The 19,355-nt window shown below is 43.5% G+C and overlaps 1 protein-coding gene across 3 annotated transcripts in view; it reads right to left on the reverse strand.

The window, feature by feature from the left end:
• Nucleotides 1-19,130, reverse strand: part of MTCL3 (MTCL family member 3) — a 38,143-nt gene extending 19,013 nt beyond the window's left edge. For all 3 annotated transcript variants that reach the window (XM_066315358.1, XM_066315357.1, XM_066315356.1), the window contains exons 1-4: nt 19,056-19,130; nt 15,981-16,921; nt 15,450-15,674; nt 11,892-12,050 (exon numbers count right to left, since the gene is read on the reverse strand). In XM_066315358.1, the coding sequence (XP_066171455.1) occupies nt 11,892-12,050; nt 15,450-15,674; nt 15,981-16,847 (1,251 nt within the window). In that variant the 5' untranslated portion in view covers nt 16,848-16,921; nt 19,056-19,130. The remainder of the gene's footprint in view (nt 1-11,891; nt 12,051-15,449; nt 15,675-15,980; nt 16,922-19,055) is intronic.
• Between the last annotated feature and the right edge of the window lie 225 nt (nt 19,131-19,355).

Here is a 19,355-nt window from a genome sequence, read left to right on the forward strand (position 1 = left end):
TGACATACACTATAGCATATAGCTATAAAGGTATGCAAATGAGAGGGTCTGAAAGATGACAGGGTCTAAAAGAAAAGGGTCAGAACATGCCACTGTTCGCTGAAGTGTCATATTCTTCCAGGGCAGTTCAGAGGTAAAGCAAAACCAGCATACTGCCTGTTTATGAAGAATCAGCTGGCTGCCTTGAACAATGACACACAGAAGCTGTTTGTTGGGCAGCTTTCCCCACCACTGTATGTGGACAATACTTCCCTTGCTGCACTTGGTTCTTCCTACCTCACTCCCATACTGCATGGGAGGTATGTGCCTGATGGAGAGTTCAGTTCTTTGCACACAGACACACACATGTACAGCTGTATGACACAGAACACAAGTAGAGGCACAAACCACTGTGCAGAATCAGTGCCACAGGGAAAATCCCCTCCTTGGTAGCATGTAGCTGCCTCACATCTCCTGTTCATTTGCTGTGTTTTGCCTCAGAAAAAAAAAGTCTGGTTGGAAAAACCCTGAGCTCTCCTATTTAGGAGAAGCAACCTGGAAACCATTTCCTTTCTCCCGAGCCAGAAGAGACCTTTTCTACTCCTTGTGTGCTCCACTGCAAAATGGGAAAATAGATTCTGTTTGTTATTAACAAGAACAGATCACAACAGCTGAGGCTGAAAGAGACCTCTGTTACGACCAGCCCCCACAACTGGCCTCAGCAAAGCACCCTGGCACCTCCACAAACAGGCAAATGTTTTGAGTCATTAATCATTTAATAGTCCAGTTCCCCTGCTCAGAGCAGAGACAACTGAAGCAGGCTTCTCAGGGTCCTGTGCGCTCTTGGATTTCTCTAGAGATGGAATCCTCCATAGGCAATGAGTTCAGTGTTTGAGCACCTTCACACAAAAGTTTGCTCTTGTCCTGTCGCTGAACATCACTGAAAAGTGTCTGCCTCCTTCTTTACATCCTATCAGATATTCCATAGAAGCATAGATCTGGGGCCTCCCAGGCACCCTGCCCACAGGCCCAGGAGCTCCATTTCTGCTCAGCCCATGCTTCAAGTCCTGCTTGAACTGTGTGAGATGCAGTGAGTCTGAGTTTGTCTTCAGCTCACCACAGTTGCTCCTGTAACGAGTCACAGACTTTGTTGATAGATCTGTGCATTGGTTTTCCAGCTGAACCTTAGACCTGATTCATCACCTTGAGCCTGACTGATAATCTGGACTGCATAACTTTTAATTTCTAAGTGGACCACAGACAAACACAGGTGACATTATAAAGCACTTGTAACAAAACATTAAGTTGGGTTGATTCTGGGGGCGGGGGTGTTGAGTAATGGCAAGGGCAGCGAGAAGGATGTGGGAAGATGGCTTTAAATGAGGAGGATCAAGGCCCATGAAAAGGCCAGAGTATCATAGTACATCCTTTGCATCCCACTATGTGCTATTAGGACACTAGTTAACACATAGTATCACCTCTACTTCAGGAGCTCCACACCAGCAGCACACAAGGAAGCTAGCTATACTTGCTTCACTGGGCTTTTCTGATTCTGGAAGTACTGGGTAATTCAGGCCAGCCACCTAAATTCTCAGAACCATTATTCTGAAAAAGTGATGAACAATTACTATCAAATAGCAAATTTTGAGAATCCTGTGATAGCTTTATGATGTAGGTCTCTGCTGTCCATGTTTCATTTGAGGTCCTGCCAATTTGTTTCACCTGTTTTTACACTGGAAACTGCACTGAGGTCCCTCCCTGAGAGCCCATGACATGTTCCAGAACAGCCATCTGTACTGTGACAGGACAAGGTTCCCTTCCTTACACTGACAGCTGAGTTCAGGCAAAATGCAGAGCAGCCTCTACCTCTTGGTGCTACTTCCTCTTTACTCTCCTAAAGGCAGACAAACTACCTACAGCTGTGAGGCTCTGCCAAACTCCTATCAGGAGCACTTGAAGGATGCATTGGGAAATTCAATGTGCAGAATAACTGAACAATCTATCAGGCTACAGAGTTCTCTGGAGGTTTTTTGAACTGTAGATTTTCTAGAACATCTAGAGACTGTAAAGACAGAAAATTGTTTCATGTGTGGTTTCTGAAAAGCTCAGTTTAATAATAAGAGAAAAATAGCCCTAAACCCAGCAATGACCACATCCACTAAACAATAACAGAGCTATGGCAACTTTTCTTTCAATCTAAAACCTGCTCATTTTTGACCTGTATCAGCACATTGCAAATACTCCGTTATATCAGGTGTTTCTTTGAAGGGACAGGTGCACTTAAGCAGGACTAAATACAGCGGTATAAGGGACAGAAAGGATGTGTAACTGTAACTCATCAAAGCCCAGGTGGGACTTCCAGTAATACGATGACATTTGGTGTACATTGATTCCATACAAAAACATGTATCCAGACCTCTCATTCAGCACCTCTCTGTTCTGCCTCTTTAAAGCTTTCCGAGTAACAGAAAGCAATTTTGCAAAGTCATATGGATTCCTAGAGAATCCTAGCCTACATCTATTTTCCCATTCATATTTTTGTACAAGTACAAAGATACTGAGTTTGTCCTCTGTATCATGCAATCTTTTCCTTTAAGATCTAAAGAAATCATACAGAGTGTCTTAAAACAAAAAATAAATTTTCAGAGAGCTGCTAAAAATGACAAAATGAGCAAAAATAAACTGTCAGCTGGAATTTGAAAAGCACAAAGTATTATTAAAAAAACCCCAAAAACAACATAAATTAGACAAAACAACAACAAAAGAACCAGGTACTTTTCAGATACTCTGAAAAGAAACATAATAAAGCTATTTAAGAATCACCTAAACAAGGGAGCTCATTTTTATACTTTTAAGTGGCCTGGCAACTTTTTGTTTCAATTGAGCAGTCAAGTTGATACTCCTATGTATAAATTGCATATAGGACACTCAAATGTCCATTTGAGTAAAGAAATACTGAAACTGGGAAGTACAAAAAAAAAAAAAAAAAAAACAAAAAAACAAACAAAAAAAACCCACCAAAAAACCCCCAACTTTTTTCTGTCTCTGAGGACCACTAAACAGCCCTTGAATACTGTATTACCCAGACTTTCCTCCATTTGTTAATGTAGTATCCTATTTTGGCAGCCTTAGTGAAGTCAGTAGAGAGATTGCCTACTCAGCAAAGAGATACAAAAGATTTTCTTTCTTTGTATCTCAAGGAAGTCATACCCTAAAGTCTGTACTAAGAGAAACATATCTTTTCCAGCCTGCCCTATGGTGAGTTCATGCTCACAAACCATTTTCTCTGATAACCAGTTAATCTACCACCTGATCCACAGTTCCTACCCTGTCCATTACTTTTATGGACACCTGGGCATGCCAAGCAATTGCCCCTTGCCAAGTAATTCCCAGCAGTAGGAAATTACATGGCAGATACAGACTGGACTTGCTGCTCCACATCTCATTTGCCATCTTATCTGGCTCCATATCAAGTCAGAGAACCTTTGCCTAGTCTTTTCACTAGTAAATGAAATGGTCAGAGACTGTTCTCAGGACCTGATGCCAACTGGCTCTTCACCATTCAGTCTCCTTTCAGCTGTGATGACAATACAGCTGAACTTCTCCACAGCTTCCTTTCAAACAAACAGGATCACATCCAAATTGTCCATCAGTAACAAGCTCTGACCCAGGCTAGGCCCCAAATCATGCCCAAGCACTGACCCAGGTCAAAACCATCTAAGGGACATGCCAGCAACTGCTTGTCAGCATGTGGGCCCTTCCTTTGCCTGACTTACTTTACATCTGTAGTTTTTGACTGCTGGAAGTGATTCTGTAGCAAAGGACAACTTTGAAAAGAATGATCCAAGGAAAAAAAAAAAAAAAAAAAAAAAAAAAAAAAAAAAAAAAAAAAAAAAAGCTTTCAGGTGCCCAGAATGTTGGGACTGATGTCTTTTCTGTAAAACATAGCTTCTATGTGTTTGGAAGCTCAGGTTTTATTTTATGCTTCTGTTCTAGTTAGGTTTTGGGTTTTTTTTAAGATGACCATTACTTTTCATTACTTTTTTTTCCTTTAAAATACACCTTTCTGCAAAGAGATTCTAATTTTACCTGAAGACTGTATGTAATATCAGTAACTCCTCTGACAAGAGAGCTTGCAAATCTAAGGCTATTGCTATCTATCACAGAGATGAAGGAAAATAAAATAAGATTCTGACACCAGGAAAGAATTCTCATGTCCCCATGAAATCAGAGTAGCAGCATTATGTTTATGGATTCAAAATAACTGATCAGTGTTTATTTTGTGATTGGTAAATTAGTTTCTGTTTTAAACCTATTCCACATATACTTTTTTTCACTACAGCTGCCACTCCTTCATTATTACTTCCCAATCAGCCATCAATCTTGCCGCTCCTTTTATAAATCCTTGTAAATTTTCAGACCATTCAATAGAAATTCACAAAGCAACACACCAACCTCAATGACTGAAAAACATCATTTCCAGGCATCTTTACTCACAAAATCTCTTCACATTAAGATATTTACAGAGCTTTATTCCTTTGAAATCATTCCCTATTTATTACCTCTGTTTTGGAATATATTATTATTGACCACCAGGCTGTTTATATGCAATTTTGAGTAACTCTCCTGAAGCAAATGGCTCATGTGAATTGTTGATACAAAACTAAAATCTAATTTTATGAAGTTTAAGAGTCAGCTGCGTCTCAAATGCTGTTTTTTCCCTGTATATTGCATGATATTCAGAGAATTACTACAACAGATTCTGTTACAGAGATTAATTTCTTTCTCCATTATGATTACTTTCTCATATTCAAAGAACCTAATAGAAGCTAACTCTGCTTATCCCACTCCCTGTGAAATCGAAGTGTGCTCAGAGCAAGTATGTCAGAATCACACCCTCACAAATTGTGAATAGCATCCCTGCTGAGTAATGTTTTTAAAGGAACAAAATACTTGGGCAGGATACCAAAGGTAACAGAATACCACACAAGCCAGTCGGACTTGGGGTTATGCATCTGCTGGGATGTGGTGCTTAGAAATCACTGAGCTGTGCTTGGAGAGAGAGGACTTTTGAACTTTTCCCCGTACAAACCCAAGCAGACAATTGTTCCTTATCTCTTTTTAAAAAGTCTTATAATTATCCTGTTCTCTTAATCAAAACAAATTTAATTTTAGTGAGACAACAAACTGAAATCCCAGATCACAGAAACTGTCATCTTAAAGGCACTGTTGCTAAAAGTGTTGCTGATAGACTTAGCACTGGGTATCCAAAAGACACAGGAAGGAACTGGTCTTGTGAGAGCCCTATTAAATCCTCCCCTGCTGCCATCTGGTGCCAGGAGCAAGTAAATTACTGTAACTCTCCAAAGAGTTCCACTTAACTGCACTGAGCCTGTGATGATGAGCAGCTACAGCAGTCTCTCATCTCACTCTGCTTAACCTTGCTCCCTCCAATACCAGTTGTTTGAAACAGTTTGAATTCTAACTCTGAGGAAAAAATGAACATTCGAAGTGCAATTATTATGTGCTTGGGAGAGAGCAGGATGGAGGAGACTTAAACTTGCCTTTTCAAAGCAGAAGAACCAAGTATCCTGCTCCAGTGATTCAAATGCATGCAGCGTGGGCAACAAACAGAAGCTAGAAATCCATGAACATCCACATAGTTATGACCCCACTGGAATCACAGAGACCTGTCAGGGTTGCTCACATGCCTGGAGTGCAGCAATGGAATGATGAAAACTCTAAAGGTGAGGAAGAAGGGTTGTGCTCTAAGAAGAACAGAGCAATTTCAATTTGTGTCCTGTGACAGGTGATGGGCCAGCTGTGAGCTACAGGCAACAATCAGAGGACAGAGAAGCATCCTCCGGAATGTAGATCCTCTGCATCCTACTGGTCATCTGATGCACAAGGGGAAAGAGATAAAGCATTTTTCAGACAACCAGCAGTCACATGATTTCTGCAATGGATTGAAGACAGATTTTTTGCCACAGGTGATTAATAATTCAGCTACAGCAATTACTCTGATGGACCTCTTGCAAACAAGGAATCACTGGTCAGAGGTTTGATGGTCAATGGCAGCACTGGCAGCAGTGACTGAGAGATGGTGAAGTTTAAGGTCTTGAGAGAAGGGACCAAGACAAGTACCAGGTGAGAAAGTTCTGAAAGCATCCAAAAATGTAATGCTACTGTTGGATATCGTTGCCTTGCCTGTTGGAAATACTGCAAACCACCACTCTTTATGAGACTTGCTTCCAGTTTCTTGCAACTTTATACAGTTTAAACATTGCAGGTTTTCCACACTAAATATCTGTCCTGGGATAATTCCAACACTGTTAATATTTTGGGAAATTTCAGCAAAATATTCAGCTCTTTTTCAGATGAGAATATTCTTGTTTGCTCATAGTAAATTATTCTAGCAACTCTTGAGACTTTCCGTTAAGTCTTTGTTCTGGAACAATTTGTGTTTATATACAATGTATACCTCATACTTTCCTAATTCATCAAAACGATGACATAATCTTTTAGAAATTTTCCATTCCTTTGTATTAACAGATAATTATTTATTGGAGCTTACCAGTTTGAATTGCTGTAAATTCAGTATTTATGAATTATCTCATCCTCTCCCACCACCATCTAACAATCTGCACATTTTCTCCAGCTGACAGATTATGTTCCAACTCCAGGGTCAGAAGGCAAAGCCTAATTAGTCCTGCAATTGTTGTTGTTCCATGAGGCTCTGGATAAAGCTGAAGCCAGGCATTAGAACTAGAAACCTTCCTTCAGGTGCTCACAGTGACACAGTTACTGTTTCCTAGCACAGGGAGTGATCCTCCACTGCTCTCAGTCCAGATGCAAAAATGAAGAAATGAAGAGCTAAGGCTTGGAAACAAGGAAAGGAACAGAACAAACCAAGGAAGCTGACAGATTTGCATGAGGGGGTGGAGGAAGCAGGGAAAAAGTAAAAATTTCACAGCCGATAGGAGCTGTAGCTAAGAAATGGGGATATTTCAAGCAGAATAAGAGCAAAATGAACTAGAAAACTCTTGAAATGCAGAGGAGAGATTGGACACCCATGAAGAGTTGGAAGGATGCAGGGAAAGAAGGAATGGTGAGGGAGAAGGACAAGACTGAGACTCAGAAATCAGAAGACAGCAAAACAACCAGTACTATCAAACATAAAAGAAAAAGAGAAAAATAAAAAGAGAGAGTAAAAAAGTAAAAGAAAATAAGAAAGTGGAAGAGAATGAGAAAAAAAGGAAAAGAGAAAATGAAAAAGGAAAAGAGAAAATGAAAAAGGAAAAGAGAAAAAGGGAAAGGAAAATGAGAAGAAGGAGGAGACGAAGGAGAGGAAAGGAGAGGAAAGGAGAGGAGAGGAAAGGAGAGGAAAGGAGAGGAAGCAGGAGAAAGAGACACAGGATCAAGAGTGAGTGAAAGAATCTGGAGAACGTGAGACTTTGTGAGTTATAGAAGAAAGACTTTAAATAAGTGGCTGTGGTTAAATGGCAGGGGAAAGGGCTTAAAGAAAGAGTTATGAGAAAGAAGAGATACTGGGTTTTCATCCAAGAAAAGTGAGGCAAGCTGGTATTGATGATCAAGGGGACTTGGAAAGAATCTTACCAGATTTTTCGCAGCATGGGTTTGCTGGTTTGAGGTATGGTGGGGGGTTTTTTAGGGTGTTGTGGTTTGGGGGTTTTTTTTGTGAGGGGGTGGGGGGTGGTGGGGGGTGATGGTGGTGGTGTTTGTTTGGCTTTTGGTTGTTGTTGTTTAGTTTTTATTTTGCGGGGGCGGGGGGGGGGGGTTTACAGCAGCTTTTGTGGTGAAATTTCCAGCTGTCCTTCTGATATCTATGGAGCCTGGACACTCAGAGGTGTATAAAGAGCTAATCGGTGCTTAAACAGGGCAGGCAAAGGTTGCAAAAGTAAGCAGAAAAACATAATTACTTTTCTGTGGTCCCACAGCAGGTTAGTATCAAAATAAGGAACAGAATTCAGATTCCTCCTCCCAGCTCCAGTGCCCAGTTCCCCAGATGATGTTGCCTTCTTCCATTTCCATGCAGTGTATGAACCAGATTGACAAGACAGACACTACTACAGCAAAACATAGACCCATGTAGGGAGGCATAGAGTCCTCTGCCTGCAGTCTGAGCTGAAGGGACAAAAGACATCTCTGGTTCATGTGACATGTTTATCACAGATTCTGTATCTGAGCTAAAGTCAGTGTTTAGAGGAAGAAAATGGTGGCTTGACAACATCACCCTAAAGTGGCTGTAAGAACTGAGCTGCCTGGCATCTGCCCAGCTTGGAGCAGTAGAAGAGCAATCTGCACCCATCCAGAGAGACACAGGTCCCCAAAAGACACTGTGCTTCCTGCAATTGCATGTCTGCATTGCAATGAGGATTTGTAAAGCCCAGGGCCCAGTACATCTATATTTTCCCCCTGCTTCATTTGTCTCACAACAAACCACTGAAGCACAGCTAACTGTGTGTTTGCTACATAGCTACAGCAAACAAATTAAATTTTAGTTCACGATAACAGAAAGGTTTACAAGCATTAACTAGGCTTTACCTGTTAACAACAAATTAATGATTAATTAATTAATCAATGAACAACATGTTCATTACTATTACCATGGTAATTTTTTAATATCTGAAAAATTACATCTAGCTGCTGTTGGTTTCTCTTTCCTGCTAGGAAACAATTTCTCTACTTTGTTTTTGGCTTCCCAAAAAGCAATACAGTTGATAGCAACCAACATTAAAGAAGAAATCAGCAGCAGCTGCTACAAATAAAACCAACACAGATTAAAAATCTTGTGTGTCTGTGTGGACATATGCAGGAATATCTTTCAACCAAGTAGCTGCAGTTTGGGGGACTGAAAGCAAAAGTAACTGATAGAAAATGTATGCATTGCTGAAACACCTTCCAAATCCTGGATGCTTCCAAGCTTCTGCTGACATCAACAACAATTTCTAACTTATTGCGGAATTAATCATATTTTTTTTCCAAAAGCTCCAAATCAAGAAGGCAAACAGCAATTACCTCTTCATATTAATAGATAGATATATTCACGTGTCTATATTCATCCAAATGTTCACTGGAGAACTCCAGATTTGACTCTAAACCAACACATCTGCTAGCTTTTATCTTTTCTACATGTTTTCAGTCAAGTCTCCCAGCTTTATGAAACAATAGAGAATCCACACAGAGAAAACTTTGGCTTTGGTCCTGCCCTAGAGACTACCTACCAAAAAATTATGCTTTCTTTCTTATATTTTCTATTAAGTCTTATTTTAATTCTCTGCTATCTCACACTGTTCATTATGAAAGAATAAGAAATTTCACATGGCAGTTGTACATAAATAGATTTTAAGAATGGAAATGCTTGGGTTTCTGCAGTACATCTGATGACAAAAGTACAGAAATCAATCATTACATCTCCAAGCATTTTTACTATGTTGTGAAACAAAAATGTTTCTTTGTCTTTTGAGAGATACTTTCCCATTAGTTCTAAGCCAAATAAAGCAAAGATCACAATCCAGACAAAAGGTCTTCCCCATATTTCGATTTAAGCTGAGTAGAACGTCCTTAAGCAGGAGCATCCATTAGAATCCATTATTGAATTGAAATGATAAAACCATGAAATTAGAGGAAATAACTCACAAGCAAACAGGAAATTAACATTATAACTTTCTGACAATGACATTTAAAATGCATGAAACCTTCAATTGCCAGAGAAGAAGAAAAATTATTTGTCATGGAAAAATTCTAATGCAGACTGCTTTCAGTTGCTTTCATGATTTTTTTTTTGTATTAACATTTTCACATCATCTTCACAGATTCTAAACTTCAATTCTGTAAAATTTAGTATTTTTTACCAGCATGTTTCCATGGGTCCCCCAAATCATGGTATATTTGCAGTGTGCATAATAATTTGGCTTTGCTTCAAACTTGTTTTTCTCTGACTTGCACCTCCTCAACTATGCTGCAACTTCCCCCATGCTGTGCTGAAAGTCCTGGCCTGAAAAGCAGCATTCACCTGCTGAAAGCAACTCAGCAGTCTATCTGAAATACATAAAATCCTGCTTAGTTATGATGACACATACAATGACTATGCAAGGCAGTTCTCTCTGCTTCAGTATAAGGACATATTTTTGACTCTTTGTCCACTCCAGCCCTACTATGGTGTCAAGTCTTCACGTTTTCATTCTGGCTCAGTGCCCCCATTCTGTGCCATGGGAATCATCCATCTGCTGCAGCTTCATGAAAACCATTACTGTGTAACAGAGACCCTAAACATGACACCATCTCTTCTGGAGTGTCCAGCACCCTTTCATTGATACCAACAGCAAAAACAGAAAGGGCTAAACACTTAAGCCAAAGCAAAAAGTGGAGAGCAGTGTGGGAGCAACTGTAGTTGGGAGAATTGTAGTTCCACATGGTGGCCCAGAGGGAAGAACCATGATAAGGAGAAAGTGAAAAGTGATGACAGGGATGAAGAAGTCCATTAACTGGCTTAATATCAATGAACACAAACTATTAAATTGCCACTAAACATCACTGTAATCTGAAAATGGTTCAAAAAAGCAAGCCAAAATAATTTCACAGTCATACAAGCTATTGGAGAGAAGGAGGAACCAGAGATGAGAACCTAAAAGAAAGTATAGTCTGAATGGACAAGAATAACAAAAACTTTGTAGTAAAGTCAATCTTAAAGACAAAGTATAAGGATAATTACAGAAATATCATGCTCTCATCAAGAGGTTAGTCCAGGAAACCAAGCTCTATTTAATGGCAGTAACCAGAGAGAAAACAGAAGGTGAAAGTCTCAGGGAGATGGAGGGAAACCTGACTAAGGCTCAGATTTTTTTCGTGCCATTTTAAAATCAGCAGTTATCTGGGAAAGCAGCAGAAGGAGGAACAAACCACCTGTTTAACCTCTACTAACATGCTGGAAATTCAGCTCCTGTACAGAAAATATTTTTAATACTACATAACTTAACTTTTAATACTACTTAACTCATTTGCAGTTCCTAAAAATGCTTAAACATCATGCAACGGAAAATTTCCTGCCTTTCTTGACAACTGAAATAGATTTCTTCTGCTTCATACAAGATCAAAGCCACTGGTGTTACTACTAGAGAATATTCCTAAAAGTGAAAATTGGGGGCATTCATTGAATTTTACATCTTGAACAGGAAACAGGAGAGCTGTTTTTAAAATCTCTTCTGAGAAGCCATTCTTAGTCAACAGTTTCTCCTTTTACTGCTGCTTTGTTATCTCTGTCAGCCTGACTATTACTGCTGTAATGCAATTTTCTGCTTACTTAATGGCACAGTATCTTGTATCTATATAATGGCAGCTGGAGTAATTTTGAAGATTAATTAGATACAATGAAAAAATATGCTTAGATTGAAAAGCCAGGTAGAGTCTCTCACTTCCCAGTTCTCTAAAGAGCATGACTGAACAAGAGGGAGAGGTGGCTAGATTCCCAGTCCCAGTGTGCCTGCTAGTCTCTAGTAGTAGTTAGCAAGGCAAAAAACACTGGTCTTTGTAAAAGCCTGTGGGAAACATCATCTGTAAAGTTAGATGCCTCTGACACACTTGAGCAAACTTCTTGTACTAATATTTATGTAGGTACAAGGTATCAAAGCCTCTGAACTCATTACCACTAGTTTCATATTTCACTCCTAGTAGAGAGAGAAAAAAATACAACATTTGGTTCCTGTTTTGCCTAGAAAACATCAAATATTTCAGTTTCTTCTCAGCTTCACAATCATCAAGTTGTACTTTAGCACTCCTTGCAACTTTCAGCTTTTGACTGCTATATTGCTTGCCCCCAAAACAAAAACAGTTCATCAGTAAGAATATATGATCTTCAAATAATTGGTGTAGAAGTAAATAGCAACACTAACCTCTTTCATTTTTTCCAGTTCATTCTGTAGTGCTTGTTTGGCAATTTCAACTTCTATAAGCTGCTGTCTTAATTTTTCATTCTCATCCTCTGTTATAGTACGTTTTTCTTCCACATTTTCTAACTCGTGATGAAGTCTCACCGATACATCTTTCGCAACCTAAATGAAACGGTATATCAAAAGAAATGTTAAAAAAAAAATACTGCTGGAGTGCTTAGTGGGTAAGCAACGATTGAGAAGTTAATTCTGGGTGTTTTGATGGAAGAGGTATGTAATGAAACTGGTAGACAAGGATATCCACAGACAGAGTTCTAAATAATTTCAAATTCAAGCCAATTCCTTCCCAAAAAATGGTACACTGTCCCTGTGGACTTCACTGGAAACCACATCAGACTAAATTAAATCCCAATTCCTTCTTAGGTTCCGTCACATCAGTAGTTAAACATGACCTTAACTATTCCTGGAGACAGTGCATCATCTATCTTCTCTCAACCACACCTAACCTACACTTTTCAATACACTAAAGCACATACTCTTCAAATACTTAACATGCAACAGCATCTAAAAGCAGGGCCTGTCTTCTCCAGGCTTTCCCTACCTGTGTCTACCTGTGACTGCAAATGGACATTTATTTTGACTCTAGTAGTTTCTCTCTCCTTGATGGACAATTAATGAAAATACTTACTACTATTGGCTTGTTTTAAGATTAAAATATGAACAAAAAGCATTCTTACTGACATTGTGTTCATGCAAATGATGTCTGATATTTTCAGTGAAAATAAACCCTAAGGTTTTTGGTTGTTTGAGGGTTTTTAATACATTTTCAAAGGAATAGAATTAAAAGGCTTACAACAACATCTAATTCCTCTTCCTCAGGAAGAGTAATGAGAATCTTGCCTTGCAAGCCACTTGCACTATATTTTGTGAAACCATCAGAAACTATAATCACACACCAAAAATATTTAAATACACACTAATCACTGTGTTGACAGTGATTTAGACACACATAGACATAGTTTGAAAAGCCTAATTTCCTGCTTTTTTTAGAACACTGGAAAGCATAATTAACCCTACTTAGCATTAGCTAGGGGAGTTCAACAAGCTGTCCTTCATGGGTTTCACTCAAACTATCTTTATGTTAGTATGTCAGAAGTTCTTTGACATACTAAAACTCTAAAGAAAAAAATAATAACTGTAAGCAAGCGTCTAGAAAGATCCAATCTATCAGAAATCAGCAGCAGCTAGTGACTCAGCCTGTCTTGACAACAAACCCAGTGTGTGTGTGAACTACAGATACAACACTGCAGTGTAGCACAAGATCATTCAATAACCTCCCCCACTGCACTCAAGACACATAATGCCCAACAGAAAGAGTGAGTGGAGGGGAATTTCAATTATAACCATAGTCCAAAGAGACTGCAGAATGAGCTGAGAAACACACCACAGCGCTTTAGCTTGATGTCTTTTCCTACACTTAGTAGTATTAAACTGCTCATCTGGTTGTCCAACCAAAGTAAATGGAAAATCATTGGAAATATTTAAAACAACAACCTAATGGAACCTGTCTTCAGTCTATAGATACAGTCTGGACCAGTAAATAAAACGAAATTGTAATATCATTACTGGTAGCTAATGTTTTGACACAAAATTTGGTGGAACATCTATTAATGCAGGAAAAAATACAGAGCGTTCTAGATCACATGGGAAACGGGACTCACTTATGCAAGATACATTTTAATACAGGCATATGTGAGATACATTTTAGGACAGCTAGCTGCAAGACTGTATCTCTGAAGAATCAGGTTCCCTAATATATTGTGAAATGGACAATGCAAAATGAACTGTGTCAATTTGGATAGTCTTTCTTCAGAAAAGGACTTGGAAACACTACAGAAAACCACACATGAGTTATAATTATGGTTAGCCAGCACTCAGAACCCTATTAGGCAGAAATTTGGCATTAGACATTCATCTCTACTCCAAAGCAGAACACATTCATGAACGGTGAGAACACTCTACAAGAACACTGCTCCTTTCCAAAGAGTCAGTCACACTGGGAAACACATGGGAGAAATGCTAATTAAAGCAAGCTCTTTGTCCAGCTAAATCCAAGGTCTTTGCTTCTACCTCCCATATTGGCAGACAAGCACCTCAGCAGAGGTGGCCTCCCCAGCCTGCATTTGTAGACTTGCTAATAAAACTAACACTGAGCCAACAAAGAAGCCAACTCTATAAACTGGAATCACAATTCACTTGGGATATGAAGGCCTACCTTCAAATTCTGCCTGCAAATATGTGTGCCTCAACTGGTCACTTAAGCATCATTCTGAGCATGCAAATAACCCTTGTTTCAAACAGAAATCCCCAAGAAAAGGGAGCATTTTTGCTTCTGATCAGTGTGACTCTATTTTGCCAAGAACCTCATGAGCACCTGTATTTATAGAAATGTCACAGCCACAGCAGAAAAAGTGGGTTTTGAATACACACAGAAAAGGAATATCAAATAGAAATTTTAATAATAGTGATGACAAGGTGGAAAACTTTCAGAAAAGATGATCCAAACTAGGCCTGGGAAAAACACGCTCTTGATCCACTACATTTGTCAGAAAGAAGTTAAAAAATAACCTTGTTTGTAATCATGCATTAAATTCACCTTTTCAACTGTGCCCACAGAGTCCACGTGCCATAGATAACTAGAGTCCTAGGCAAAAGTGTGGCCAATAAAGCTCACATTTGCTGTACAGAGGTCTGCACTTCCATGAGAAACGGTCAGTTGACTGGGAGACCAGTCAACTGAATAATGTTTAGGTGTCCTGATTCAGCAGGAGTCCTTCAATATCTAGTGAATGGAGGAAGAAATTAAACTTCCAACTGTGTTAAGACAGGGTTTTTTTTCCCTGCAATTAGACCAATCTAGAATGGACATGATGGGTATTTTACCATTGACAATCTTTAAACAAGGACTGAAACTTTTCCTCAGCAAGAGACTGTGATTCGTTCAGATCTTACAGATGAAATGCAGTTGATGACACACTGAAATTTGATGAGTTTTGTCTAAGGTTTCAGGTGGATCTGAAAAGCCCTGGATTCATTGAACATAACAGCATTTTTTTATTGACAGTAACAGCATAAGGATTTAGTGTTGGGACTGCAAGTATTCAATCTGCTTGCCTCCTAAAATCTTTCACTAAGGGTGACAAAATCCCCTCGAAGTCAATGGGGCTGTTTGGTGAGGTTGGTTTAATTTTGCAGTGGAAGTGGTTTAGTTTTGCATTCATCATAAAGAGTCTAAAACCTTTTAAAAACCCCTCCTAATTTGCTTTTGAGTAACTCCTTGCACATTACCTTCACAAAAAAAGAAGGACTGAAGCTGATAATAGCCTATTTAGGTACACTAAGGGCTCCTATTACCAAGAATATCTTGGCCATGGCTATTCCATGAGCTACACTGGGTGCATAGTGGAATGGATGGAAATGCCTGAGTCATGAGGACCAAGAGCACGGTTATGTCTCTATCTGAGATGCTCCCTTCCCCTTGACACCTGCTCACGTCAGTACCTTGAGGTCCTGCTCCATGCTGCGGATGAGCTCGTTGTCGATCTCGCCGGTCTGGGCGTAGCGGAGCCTCTTGCGCTCAGCCTTGCGCAGCCGGTACTGGAGGATCCGGCAGTTCTTGTTGGCTCGCTCCAGTTCATGGCGCATTTCTTGAAGCTGACAAGCATCCTCCTCAAAGAAACTGTCCCTCATCTCGTCCATCTCTGTCCTCAGCTCATCTATCTCGTTCTGGCACGAGGGCAAGAAGAGGACAGGGATGCAACAGGTGGGTCAAAAGCACGAACAGGGGAAGGCAGCCAAAATGGAGCTCCGCCCCGCAGGGACGGCAGGTAAATACAATCCAGCTCATTATAAGCACCACAACGAAGCAGGGATGTGGCACTGCCCGCACGCCCCACCACAGAGCCATCTTAACGCTGCCTCCAGCCCTCCTGCCGCCAGAGGGAGGCCGGGAAGGTCCTCGCATCGGGAGGCAGCCCGGCCCCCGCCCGGCCCTGGTTCTCCCCCATCCCTGCCGCCTCCCGGGCACCTCACCTTGAGGCTCTCGTTCTCCTCCCGCAGTTTCTCCATCTCTTCCTCCATCTCCTCCTGCAGGTGGGGGCTCAGGGCGCCTTCGGGGCCGCAGCTCCTGCCGTCGCCTTCCGTCTCGCCCTGCCGCAGCCCCTCCGCCCCGGCCTCCGCCATGGCAGCGGGCGAGGAGGCGGAGGCGGCCGGGGGAGGCTCGGCCGGGGCGGCGGCCGCGGAGGCGGCGGAGGCAGCGGAGGAAGCGCTGCCGCCGCTGCTGCTGTGGTTGCTGCCCTTGGTTTGCATCTGGGCGGCCGCCGCCAGCCCTTTCCTGAGGTGGAACTGGATGAGCTCACTTTGCAGGCATCCCTCCTTCCAGTACCCGCCGCCGCCCGCCGCCGCACCGCGGCCCTTCCCCGCGCCCGAGGAAGATGGAGGCGCCGGGGCCGCCTCCCCCGCGCCCTTCAGCGGGGACCGCCCCGCTTTCCCCCGCCACTGCTTGGGCGGCGGCGCCGCCGCCCCCTCCCGCTCGCCCCCGCCGGCCCCTGCAGGGGGCGCCTCCTCGGCGGCGGCCGGCGGCGGCAGCGGCTCCTCGGCGGCGGCGGCTCCTCTCCCGGCGGCGGGCGGAGGTTCAGCACCGGCGCCGGGCTGGACAGCTCCCCGCCCCGGCTTCTCGGCGGCGCGGCCGCGGGCGGCGCGGGGGGCCTGGCCGGGCGGCGGCCGCGCCGAGGCGGCTTTGGCGGCGGCGGGCGCGGCTTTGGCGGCGGCGGGCGGCGGGCGCGGGGCGGTGTCGCGGGCCCGGGCCGGCGAGGATGCCCGCGGCTGCTTCCTGCCGCTGCTGCCCTCGGGATGCAGGCGCGGCTCGGCGGCGGCGCCCCCTGCAGGCGGCTGGCTCATGGCGGCGGCTATCTCGGGGCCGCGTCCATCACCGGCGGGCTCCTGCGCCTCCTCCGCCGCCGCCGCCCCGAGAGCTGGGGGGGAGAACAGGAGAAGCGGTCGGGGTGGGGACGGGGAGGACGGGGAGACGGGCTTTCCGGCCGAGGCGACGGCCGGCCTGCCCGCTCCCCGCCGCCGCGGAGCCCCGCCGGCCCCAGCCCTGACCCGCGCCCACCCGAGGGCGGAGCGGTCCCCCGGCGAGAGCCCGGCCGCGGCCGCAGCCCGGAGCCAACCGGAGCGGCTCGTGGAAGCGCCCGAAGGGCTGCGCCGAGGCCCGTTCCCACTCCGCCCGCGCCTAGGGGCGTTTCCCCAGCCCCGATGCCGAACCTTCCCCCGCCGGGCCGCTATACCGGGGATGAATTTCCTTCCACACACAAACTTCCCTCTGCCCTTGTCCTCACCAACAAGCCTGTGTTGCTAATACACTTGTCTGCCTGGCAAAAGGCCTCGTCCCGATGTCTATCACAGCCGAGTGGGGAAAAGCTACTGTACAAAGGGCTGCACACGTGGAAGCAGCTATAGATTCCCCTTCAGCTTTGACAGCGACTCTTCCGGGGCAAGGTGACTCGGGAATGGAGGGTCATAAAGGAAACGGGTTCTGCAAACCAGCTTTTAAACACACATTTACCCCAGTTAGTTATCCAGAGGTGCTGCCAGGATTTAAGACCGATTCATGTTTGTTACCAGTTATGCAGATCGATAGGTTAAGATATGCAGAATTTCAAAACAGAGGAAACAAGGAAAACACCCAAACCCAGAACAAAATGTTATGTAGCATTCTCTGAAGGATGCTCAGTTGGCATTTTATCCCTATAATGACACAACCAGAGCTTTCATGACCACAATAGAATATGAAAAAGGGCTGTTAAAAACCATATCATGCTGTTAATGTCCCAAATATATTCTGAAAATAATGACTATGATCTACAAGCTGTTTTCACACAGCTTTTATTCAACTCTCCTTAGGGAGAAGATATGGGCATCAGCAAAAATGACAGCGTTCCTAACATGGCCTGCCCATTCCCTCCTAGAACATGGCTTAACCATTCCTCGGTAGAACAGGGAATAAAGAAAGAAGCGCGACTGGGCAAAATCAATGTAGAGACTATACCATGCCCTGACAATTGGTTTACTCCCTGGAACATACTAGACAATGAGGCTGTGCTTGCTCTGCTGTCACTGGCAGGCATCATTTCCTCTCAAATGCACTGTCATTAATAACCTGATTTAAACCAATGTTCTGCAAATTAATGCTCAAAATGACGCAATCTGGCAGACAGTTCCCAAGCATTAGTTAGTAAAAAGAAAGCATGGGAGTGTAGAGCTATAAAACTTGCGTGACAGCACTTTATAAAAGCTTTGCTTTGCATTTCTATTAGCCAACACAAACAGAATTCCCAGCCTACCGTTGTTTGGAGCTATACAGGTACGAAAGAAAAGAATTGATATTCAAGTTAATTGTCGGGAACCCTATGGTGTACCTGAATCTTTTAGGGAACTTTCAATACAACTAAGACTCAACCGCGACCTGCCAGAACACAACCCTTACCCTGGATGCCCCAAAATCCAAGTTCGGCCTGCGGTTAAGTTGGCCGATTTATATATATATATATATATGCATTTGTAACTGGCACAAGGAAAGCCCCAGTTTACACCAAGTCCTAAATCTCTGTCCTCACAAAACTCCGCAGCTCGACCTTCTCCCCAGAGTCAAACCCACGTGGCGCCGGGACGCGGCGTCTCCGCAGGCTTTCCTGTCGGGAACAGCTGTCCAGGCGGAAAAAGGTGTAAATAAATGGAAGCAACAAAAGGGAGCATTCCGCTGGCTCCATGCGCCGGCGGGGGGCTCTCCCGTGCCCGGAACTTCGAGCAGGGCATCCTCCCGGCCCTGGCCCTTTCGTCCCACCCGGCGCCCGCCTCTGCCCCGCCGAGAATTCCCAAACGCGGCTTAAGATCTGGGAGTGCTTCTGCCTTTTGTCCTGGTTTAAAGGAGCGGAGAGGATTTTTAAAGGTCCTCCCTCATACCTGGTAGGTTTGTTGCATCTGGCTCAGGAGTAATGTTTCTCCTTGGGGGAGGGGGGGGGGAGAGAAAAAAGAAAAAGAAAGAAAGAAAGGAAGAAAAAAAAAAAAAAAAAAAGGGCTTGAATCTAAAGCATCTGCATTACTCACCACCACTTTGTCCGCTGCCCGGCTGGCGAAATGCATGCACGGAGAGCCGGGCACCGCACACGAGGTACCCGCCGCTGCCAGAGCCTCTCAGGAAAATGAAGCAATATTCATGAGCTGACCTCACTGAGCCTGGGAGACGGAAAGGGTGGGGGGGGAGGAGGGGAGGGAAGAAAGCAGCGAAGGGAAGAGAAAGGAAAAGATTAAACGGCGAGAACCCCGCCCAGGCCTGAAGGCAGAATTACGTCCCTTCATCTATCCGCACATGGTGAAATTACAGCGCAAATGGGGAAGGAGCAGGCT

This window comes from Sylvia atricapilla, chromosome 3 (genome assembly GCF_009819655.1).
Source record: "Sylvia atricapilla isolate bSylAtr1 chromosome 3, bSylAtr1.pri, whole genome shotgun sequence".
NCBI lineage: Eukaryota > Metazoa > Chordata > Aves > Passeriformes > Sylviidae > Sylvia > Sylvia atricapilla.